At 40.9% G+C, this 9565-nt stretch overlaps 2 protein-coding genes across 5 annotated transcripts in view; one reads left to right on the top strand and one right to left on the bottom strand.

Moving 5' to 3' along the window:
* The first annotated feature begins 2252 nt into the window (after nucleotides 1–2252).
* Nucleotides 2253–4652, top strand: LOC142369143 (tripartite motif-containing protein 16-like). The gene has a single exon (XM_075451405.1). It carries the CDS (start codon nucleotides 2411–2413, stop codon nucleotides 4091–4093), a length of 1683 nt encoding a protein of 560 aa, XP_075307520.1. The 5' UTR covers nucleotides 2253–2410; the 3' UTR covers nucleotides 4094–4652.
* Nucleotides 4653–6405: 1753 nt separating this feature from the next.
* Nucleotides 6406–9565, bottom strand: part of LOC142368426 (uncharacterized) — a 28109-nt gene continuing 24949 nt past the window's right edge. For 3 of the 4 annotated variants that reach the window (XM_075450585.1, XM_075450586.1, XM_075450587.1), the window contains 4 exons: nucleotides 9477–9511; nucleotides 9099–9273; nucleotides 8878–8972; nucleotides 6406–8722 (listed from right to left, as the gene is read on the bottom strand). In XM_075450585.1, the coding sequence (XP_075306700.1) occupies nucleotides 8615–8722; nucleotides 8878–8972; nucleotides 9099–9273; nucleotides 9477–9511 (413 nt within the window). In that variant the 3' untranslated portion in view covers nucleotides 6406–8614. The remainder of the gene's footprint in view (nucleotides 8723–8877; nucleotides 8973–9098; nucleotides 9274–9476; nucleotides 9512–9565) is intronic. The other variant, XM_075450588.1, reaches the window with a different exon arrangement.

Below are 9565 nucleotides of genomic sequence, written 5' to 3'. Positions count from 1 at the left end.
ATCCCCTCAAGCGTGTGTGTGTGTGTATGTATTTTCACTACGAGGCCAAAAGTATGTTGATGACTGGCGTTTTTTTTTTTTTGCTGTGGAGCAGATTTCCAGTTTTTTTTTAATAGGTTTATCTAATTTTCTCAAAAACTAACCTAAAACCTACTACATGAACTGACATTTCGGACGACAGAGAAGTCCTAACCTTACGCCAGCTGTTTTTCCGTTTGTCCCTCTCCCGTTACAACAGAACGTACCCTCGCCCTCAAAGCCAGTTCCATAAAGGGTGTGTTTAATCGGTTTAGTGTGGAAGAGCTCGACTGATCAGCACAGAGCCCTGTGTAACAACCGCTTCTTAAAAGGTTCCTTCCCTTAAAAGGTTTGAGATGAATTGGAACACCCATTTTGCTCAAAATCTGTCCTCTTCTCCAACTCTCTATAACCTAAAATCAATTTCAACAAACCATTCCCATAGAGAGCAGAACAAGTTACTGAATTTTGAAAGTTACTTGATATCATACATGTCTATGAAAAGAACAACATATCTTCTCATGAAGCCAGAAAACAAGGTATTTTCATGGTTAGCCTTCAGTGGAACTGCTAATGATATTTCTATAGAATACCATGCGCCATGCTTTTTGTATCAGGGTTAAATATTCATTTAAGATCAACTGAGGTTAGCAGCTCATCAAAAAAAAAGAAAAAAAAAAAAAAAGGTTTGGACTTTGAGGGCAGCAGAGGACGCTGTTTGGTATAAATCACCGTCCTTTTCACACGTGTGAGTTGTGTTGCTTCACACTTTTTCACCTGCAGCTCAGTTCATGGTTTTCATGCGCACGCGATTTCATTCAGAGAGTAATGAAAACATACATCCAAGCATTAATTGTTCATTTCTAAGTGGAACTTTGCTGGTGTCGAATTCAAACCTGCACCTTTATATCCCCAAAGGAGACAACCTACAACAATTTAAGTTTTGTTGATAAAACTTAAACATCATTCCTCTGGCTTATGTGTGTGTGTTGTTGTTGGAGATTTGTAGGTTAGTTACATCAAACATTGCAGAGTTGCAGACACAGTACTAATTTGGGGGAGACAAGGAACTTCACTGTAGATTGGTCATTTAATATGTCTGGCTGACTATTGAGATGTGATATCTAGTATCCAAAGTTTAATGAACTTATGAAGTAGGACGCCAAGAGCCTTCCTCAAGAAGTCAATGGGCCTATGGAAGACAACTCTCCAGGCCAATTCAAAACTAGCTGTTCAAGTTACCATCAAGTGAAGCATGTACCAAGGAGATGCTCTGTCCCTGCTGCTGTTCTGCGTAGGCCTGAACCCACTCTGCTAGATTATCACAAAGAGTGGCTATGGATACCGGTTCCCAGGTGGAGCAATCCTCAGCCACCTCCTCAACATGGACGATATCAAGCTGTATTGCCGGCACCGAGCGAGACATCAACTCACTCGGACTTCAATAAAAAATACAGCAAGGACATCGGCACGTCTTTTGGACTGGATTCATGCAGCCGAAATATATCTAAGAGAGGCAAGATGGGTCTGGCAAGCGTCAGAGCCACTGTTCAGGATGAAAAAAAAACAAATATCCAATAATACATCAGGCAGATGGCAACCAGAGATAAACTGCTAAGTGAGTGTCTCAGGCTGCTGAAACCCTGGAGAGGCGGGGATAAACCATCATGGAAGGATAAGTCTCTGCACGGCACGTACCACCGACAGATTGAAGAAGTGGCCGTTATCAATAAGTCCTATCAGTGGCTAGTAAAGGCTGGTCTGAAAGACAGCACAGAGGCCCTAATCATGGCAGCTCAAGAAAAGGCACTGAGCACAAGAGCAACAGAGGCCGGGGTGGACAACACCAGACAGGACTCCAGGTGCAGGCTGTGCTAAGAGACCTCTGAGACGGTCCAGCACATAGTAGCAGGGTGGAAGATGCAGGCAGGTACGGCAGATATGGAACGTCATAACCAGTTGCGAAATATGCCTTTGGTTGTATTTCATTCAAAATCTTGACACTGTATTAAAGAACCAAACAAAGCTCTCTGTAAATGATGTTGTTGAACAGATATGAAGTGAAAAGCACCGCTTTAACTCAGTAGTTTGAAGGTGAACACGATTGCAAAGCAGGAAATGTAAAACCACACTCAAACTGCCAGATTTCGTGCAATGAAAAAAAAAAAAAAAAAAAAGAAAACAAACCCACGATTGTGAGTTTTGAAGTACATTTCCTGTTTCCTCCCAGAAGCAAAGGTTTAACCAATGTGCTGCAAAGTGCAAGAACTGACTGCAAATAAGCTTCTGAGCGTAGAAAAAAAAATAAAAAATTGAAAAAAAAGACAGAAGGCTTCAGCTTCTTTGCTTGATGCATTAATTAGTGAGACATTTACTGCTGTTGAGAGGTGAAATGGAGCAGCAAGAAAATCAGCTGGATTCAGGGAAATTCTCTTGTTCGATCTGTCTGGATCTGCTGAGGGATCCGGTGACGATTCCCTGTGGACACAGCTACTGCAAGAACTGTATCAAAACCCACTGGGATGAAGAGGATCAGATGGGAATCCACAGCTGCCCTCAGTGTCGGAAAACATTCACACAGAGGCCTGTGCTGGAGAAAAACATCATGTTAGCAGAGTTAGTGGAAGAGCTGAAGAAGACTGGAGTCCAAGCTGCTCCAGCTGATCACTGCTATGCTGGACCTGAAGATGTGGCCTGTGATGTCTGCACTGGGAGGAAGCTGAAAGCCATCAAGTTCTGTGTGGTCTGCCCAGCTTCTTACTGTGAGAAACACCTCCAACCTCACTGTGAAGCCCCACCATTAAAGAAACACAAGCTGGTCGACCCCTCCGAGAAGCTCCAGCAGAACATCTGCTCACATCATGATCAGGTGATGACCATTTTCTGTCGTACTGATCAGCAGAGTATCTGCATTTTGTGCACAATGGATGAACATAAAGACCATGAAACGGTCCCAACAGCAGAAGAAAGGACTGAGAAGCAGAAGGAGCTCGAGGAGAGTCGACAACAAATCCAGCAGAGAATCCAGGGCCGAGAGAGAGATGTGAAGCTGCTCCAACAGGAGGTGGAGGCCATCGACGGCTCTGCTGATAAAGCAGTGGAGGACAGTGAGGGGATCTTCAGTGAGCTGATCCGTCTCATCCAGAAAAGAAGCTCTGATGTGAAGCAGCAGCTCAGATCCCAGCAGGAAGCTGAAGTGAGTCGAGTCAGAGAGCTTCAGGGGAAGCTGAAGCAGGAGATCTCTGAGCTGAAGAGGAAAGACACCGAGCTGGAGCAGCTCTCACACACAGAGGATCACAGCCAGTTTCTACACAGCTACCCCTCACTGTCTGCACTCAGTGAGTCTACACACTCATCCAGCATCAAAGCTCGTCCTCTGAGGTACTTTGAGGATGTGACAGCAGCTGTGTCAGAGACCAGAGATAAACTGCAGGACATTCTGAGAGAGCAGTGGACAAACGTCTCACTGGCAGTGTCCGAAGAGGATGTTTCAGTGTCACCCGAAGAGCCGAAGAACAGAGCTGGAATGTTAAGATATGCACGTAAGATAACACTGGATCCAAGCACAGCAAACATGTACCTGTTATTATCTGAGGGGAACAGAAAAGCAACGGCAATGAAAGAAAAACAGTCATATTCCTTTCATTCAAACAGATTCAATAGAAGGTGGCAGGTTTTGAGTCAACAGCGTCTAACTGGACGTTGTTACTGGGAGGTGGAGTGGAGTGGGAGAGAAGTTGAAGTGGCTGTTACATATGATGATATCAGAAGAGATGGAAACTCAGATCAAAGCTCATTTGGATCCAACTTAAAATCTTGGGCATTATGTTGTGACAGAAACTCTTTCACAGTTTGCTACCATTATATTTCTTCTGACACCTCAGGCCCTCTGTCCTCCAGAGTAGGAGTGTACCTGGACCACAGAGCGGGTGTTCTGTCCTTCTACAGCGTCTCTGACACCATGACTCTCCTCCACAGAGTCCAGACCACATTCACCCAGCCGCTCCATGCTGGACTCTGGCTTTCACGTGATGAGGCCACGCCCACCGCTGCCGAATTCATTAAACTCAAATAGAGCAATCACAGTGACAGAGTGTGGGTTTACATTTGACCTTTGTTCGTAGCACTGTTTCCTCATCAGTAGATGTGTACCGGAGATATTTTTAGGAGGTACGTTAGAAGTTTGTCAACATTTTTACTGGAAGAGAACTAAAAAACCCAACCCAACTTCTTAATGACTTTTACAGTGGGAAAAATGACAGTGAAAGATGTTTTGTTTTGTTGTTTTGAGGTAATATTGTAGATATATACGACAGAGAATAAACCCGTAGATATGCAGACTTGTCTTGTTAGTAACAACAACAGAAATTTGAGTTTGAAATGTTCTACAATTCATGTTTCATCGTTTTTGGTTCAGGGTATCATTTTCTAATTACTCCACTGTGTTACATTGATCACGATTGAATGTAATCTAGAAATGAACGGGAGCTGCACTGATAAGGGAGCTAAAAAAAAAAAAAAAAGAAAAAAAAAAGTTTTTTTCAGTATTTTCATGCTCTTAAAGATGTGATTGCTGTAATTTTCTTGCATGACAAACTATTTTGGATTCGATCTGTTCAAATAAAATTGAATTGCCAAGCTCTGGAGATTGCGATTACTGAACATTTTACAGTTTAAAGGATTCATAGAAAACAAATCAGCACTAAAATAATCTGCGACGAAAGCCGTGGTATTTCTATTTAAGTTTGTGTGCATGCGTGTGTGTGCGTGTGTAATAGCATAGACTATTGTTATTTGCTGAATGCAGTTTGAAAGAGTTATCCAGATTTATCCTTTATCAATGTCCACTCAAGTGTGTTACACTGTGTGCATATATATATATATATATATATATATATATATATATATATATTATTTCTTATCAACTAATAAAAAAAAGGAATATAGCAGAAGTAATCTACTTCAAAAATAATAAACAGATCATAATGATGAACAAAAAAATAAAACCATAGGCCCACGTGCAGCACAAGCTCTTAGTCTGCTCTTTGTCTACGTACCTTAAGTAAAACAGAGATGCATCTATTCAAGGTCTGTAATGAGAGCCTCGGAACCCACGGGCATTTCAAACAGCCGATTCTTCCAGAAAGAGTCAACCGGCAGCCGACAACCAGGCCAACCCTGACAAATCATCACATTGGGAAAAATAACTGCAAATAACTGACAGGAAAAACGCTTCGACAAAAAAAAGAGAAAAAGCACAATATAAGTGAACATTTTATATCCATCTTCAATAATCTCTGTCCCAGCATCTATCGATACCTTTTTCTACCTTTTTTTTTTTTTTTTAATGTGAATCTTTATCTTTCTATGGAGAACAGGAATCTTTAGTGGGGGAACAATAAGTGTCATCGGAGAGGAATCTATTTACCTGAAAAAAAAAAAAAAAGAAAATTTAAAAATAACTATATATATGTACTGTATATGTCCCCTCTTCTGGCAAAGTGACTCATTGTATAAGGTTACTGTGGTGGGCAGAGATGACCTCCTGTTCTGGTTCTTGTTGCAGTAGAGATGAAGAAGCCTCTGACTAAGGAAACTCAATTCTTTGACCTTTGTGTAGGTGTTCAGTGTTGTTATTCAGCAGCTTGTTCAACATTCTTCTTTCCACAAACAGCTATGATGGCTTCAGAGCTGCCCTCCGCACAGAGCCAGGAGGATTTTTCAGTTTGTTCACTTCCTTTGACTCGCTGGCTCCGACACTGCTGCCCCATTTTGGAAAAATGTGCAATTTTTCGGAAAAATGTGCAATATTTTATATTTTATTACTGTGCCTTAATTTTATTTAAATATATTTAAACTTACTTAGTCTTGTTTTAATTTCTGATGTCTTATAAGCACCAAATCTCATTGTAATGCAAATTATAATGACAATAAAGGCGATTCTATTCTATTCTATTCATTACTTTAAACTGCTGCAAAGGAAACAGCACATATAAAATGTATAATCACATCTTTCTACAGCATATCCACAATTGTCTTTATCTACATTTATATTTACCTGCTCACTTCATCGACATTAACTTCTCCCCAATACATCTACATCGGTCTATGTTTACATCCATGACCATGTCTACATTTATCTGTCAACATATCTACAAAATTTACCTTCATCTCATGCACATTTACCTTTAAAAAAAAAAAAAAAAAAAAAAAAAAACGAGGAAAAGAAAGCCAAGGTGGGGTGAATTCTTCTGCACGCCACTGTACCTCTCCACATTTGTCATGAATTCAAGTCGTAGCAGATGGAGTTTGAATCGTTTCCTTGTGTCAGCTGTACAACAAATAAACGGTATTCTAAAAAAGAAATGTAGTCAAAGAGTCGTTTTTTTTAAAAAGTGTCCAGGTTTTATTTGGATTAAAAAGGTCCGGGTGTTTGGTTATACATCCAAATATCATTACAAAGACACCACGTATCATCATCATCATCATCATCATCAATGGGTTCAAAATATCATGACTAATGTTTTCTTTTTTGGGAAATTAGCCATCAAATTCATTGTGACGACAGCAGGCCAACTGTTAAAATAATAATTCGGCTTGATACTTTAAAGTGCAACATCAGATTTTCTTATCATGTCTCAGTGAACAATGAATAGACTTGTACGTGTGTGTTGCAGTGATTGACGATACAATGTGCAGTGTTAAAAGAACTGGACAGGCAGTTGTCATTAAACTGTAATACTGTGCAGTTATGGTCATCTGAGTACATATTGTGTTGAGTTTTGTTTTCTCAGTCCGTGTTTAAGGTTGCTTTTAGAGACACTAAGCAGGTTAATAATTGTCCTCTACGTTGAACAAAATCAACAAGTTTGAATCTAAACATATTGGACCTAAAAGTGTCAACCACACAGCTAAAATAGTCATTTTTTTCTCTGAGGTTTTAGCTTCAAAAGATCTGAAAATCAGTCATGGCTGAGGTGATGACTGCAAACTTAAGAGAGAAAGTTTTAATGCACTGAATATACTTAAAGAATTCAGCTGATGAGTGCGACACATAATTAGGAAATACGAGCGAGTGTTCGTCAGACCGAAGAAGAGAAACAAAGTGAGAGTTTTTAGACCCGCAGCCTGGGCCCAAACTGCTCATTTGGTTGTTGTGACTGCTCCAACTGTAATACCAAGGTGTAAAACTGCCACAACTCTGTTTAGCTACAGGAAACCACAGGCGGGTGAAAGCAGGCAGAACATAGTTTCAGTTTATCAGTGTCACCGTCTTTCAATTCGAAGGTTTACCAGAAATCTGATGCTGCAGCAGCTTAATGCTTCATTTTGTATTAAAAATGTATTGAAATGACATTTAATCCCACATAAGACCACTTTAAGCATAACACATTAACACCGTGCTTATATCTAAGTTTCAATACATCCTGACTGCCTTTTGTTTATATGCTTAGATCCACTTATCAGCTATTCGTTACTTCCAAAAAGACCAACACTTACAAATAAACAACTTTATAAGTGTGAAAACAGGGCTGAACACTGTTGGAAAAAGGGTGGTGTCGTACTTTTATGTCGATGGAAGATCAAACCGATCAGCTGTTTTTTTTTATATATATAAAAAGATGAAACCTGCCTTTGTGTAAAATGATCTGGTATTAAAAGCTACTTTTTTAACAAATTAAAATGGCAGGTACGTGCACCTCACAGTACCATGAGGGAAAAAAATATTGACATTTAATGTCAACGACACTAAAACCGTCCCAGCTCTTCATCTGAAAAACATGCGTGAACGGCTTTCAGACCACTGAAAATATTAAGAAAAACAAGTGCACGCTTCAAACAGGCCGCACGTAAAAACATAACACAAATGGATTTCCTGTCTGATTTCAGCTTTAAACAACATCCTGCCTGCAGCTCATACTCATCTCCATCAACTATCCAGCAGCTGCTTAGCATAAAGCTCACCATTATTCAGTTCTATTCACTTTCTCTAATACTTTCTCAAGCTGACAGTGATGTCTTGTGGTTCACTACGTTCAAAGTAAAATTATTTATTTAAAGCCAATTAGTCCTCATCTGCTGCAAGCCGGCCTAATTGGGAATTCACAGAATAAGAATCAAATAAGCATTTGTAAACAGAAAAAAAAAAAAAACAAGGTAAAAGTGAACTAAAGGTGGCTCTTTGAGAAAAAGTTGTCCAATCTGGATGTTGTCCTTACATTGTTAATATCAATTTGAACCGATTTTCACGAAAGACATAAAACAGCTGTGCAGTAAGAGTTTCAGTCCACTTCCTGTCCAGCACCAGAAGGAAAAGTAACAATGCGTTGTCTGTTGTTAAACCAGAGCAACTTCTTCCAGGTCCGATCAAATCTGAACAAGCCGAGTTTAGTCCTTTTAAAAATGTGTGGAAATGGCAAATGTTCAGTCCCAAAAACAATGGACTGGAGTCGTGTACGTGTCCACGTGTGCACAGGCACTTCAGTTAAAAACAGCACAGAGGTTACCTCCCTACGACGTCGTTTCAAGTCTGTACCTCCTCCGACTGATTAGAGTGGCCTTAAGTTTTCCCATCGGCTGTGTCGGGATTCCCTCGTCAGAGAAATGAAATGTAGTTTTTAGGTACGATCCCACGTTTCCCTCCCATGACACCAAAAATCCACTGGTCATCTACAGACTCCACCTGTGTGAGGATGTCGCCGACCTGCACAGGAAGACACGGAGAAAGCACATTCGTGAGTCAACAAACTGAAACATGAAGCTGCTTTGTTGCACCCTGATGATGAACTTGACAGGGAAGCCTGAAATTTCATCCTCTAATTTCGGATGCAAAGACAAAAATATCCACTCATTGCGCACCTTTAGCGTGAGCTCATCCTCGCTCTCCGCTGTGAAGTCAAACAGAGCCTTGGCCGCTCCTCTAACCACCGACTGCTGGCCTGTGATCGCCTGAGCTGGAAACAAGAAGAAGAACTTTCTATCAGATTTAGAGGGTGTAGGTGTGTTTGTTTATTTCACTGGATCCTCCCCTTTGGCTTCCTGGGGTCCACACTTTAAAAGAATGTGTGTTTGCGGTGTACCCTGGTAGGGCTGTGTGAAGGCTGCAGGGAAAAGGCCCTCTCTCCCCTCCAGTTTTCCTCTCTTCCACTCTGCGTCAATGTGTTCCATCACTTGGATCAGCGCCCCCTTGTGAAAGGACAGGTCCTCTGCAGTCTGACCGGGGAAGTCAAATGTAGCCATGACCAACTCCTCTGCCTGCGCACACACACACACAAGCTCTTCAATAATAAAGCAACATTAACAGACAAATCAATGGCTATTGTCAAAGATGCTGATTACTTTAAGAACTTCAAATGAAGAAGATCTGCGACTGCTGCAGTGCTCAAAAAGAAAACCACACACACACACACACACACACACACACACACACACACACACACACACACACACAGACTAACCTCTGAGTCTGAGCCCTGAGAGGTTTTTAGTGCTGCTGAGGAAAACATGAAAAGAAAAAAGTATTAGACTCCCATCCAGAGATGAGAAA

This window comes from Odontesthes bonariensis, chromosome 19 (assembly GCF_027942865.1).
Source record: "Odontesthes bonariensis isolate fOdoBon6 chromosome 19, fOdoBon6.hap1, whole genome shotgun sequence".
NCBI classification, from domain to species: Eukaryota; Metazoa; Chordata; class Actinopteri; order Atheriniformes; family Atherinopsidae; genus Odontesthes; species Odontesthes bonariensis.
Note: the sequence above shows the minus strand (reverse complement) of the source record. Positions and strands in the feature narration are given on the sequence as shown.

Bases quoted from the DNA above. Each gene is read 5' to 3' on its own strand.
- LOC142369143 (XM_075451405.1), top strand. From the start codon at position 2,411: ATGGAGCAGCAAGAAAATCAGCTGGATTCAGGGAAATTCTCTTGTTCG.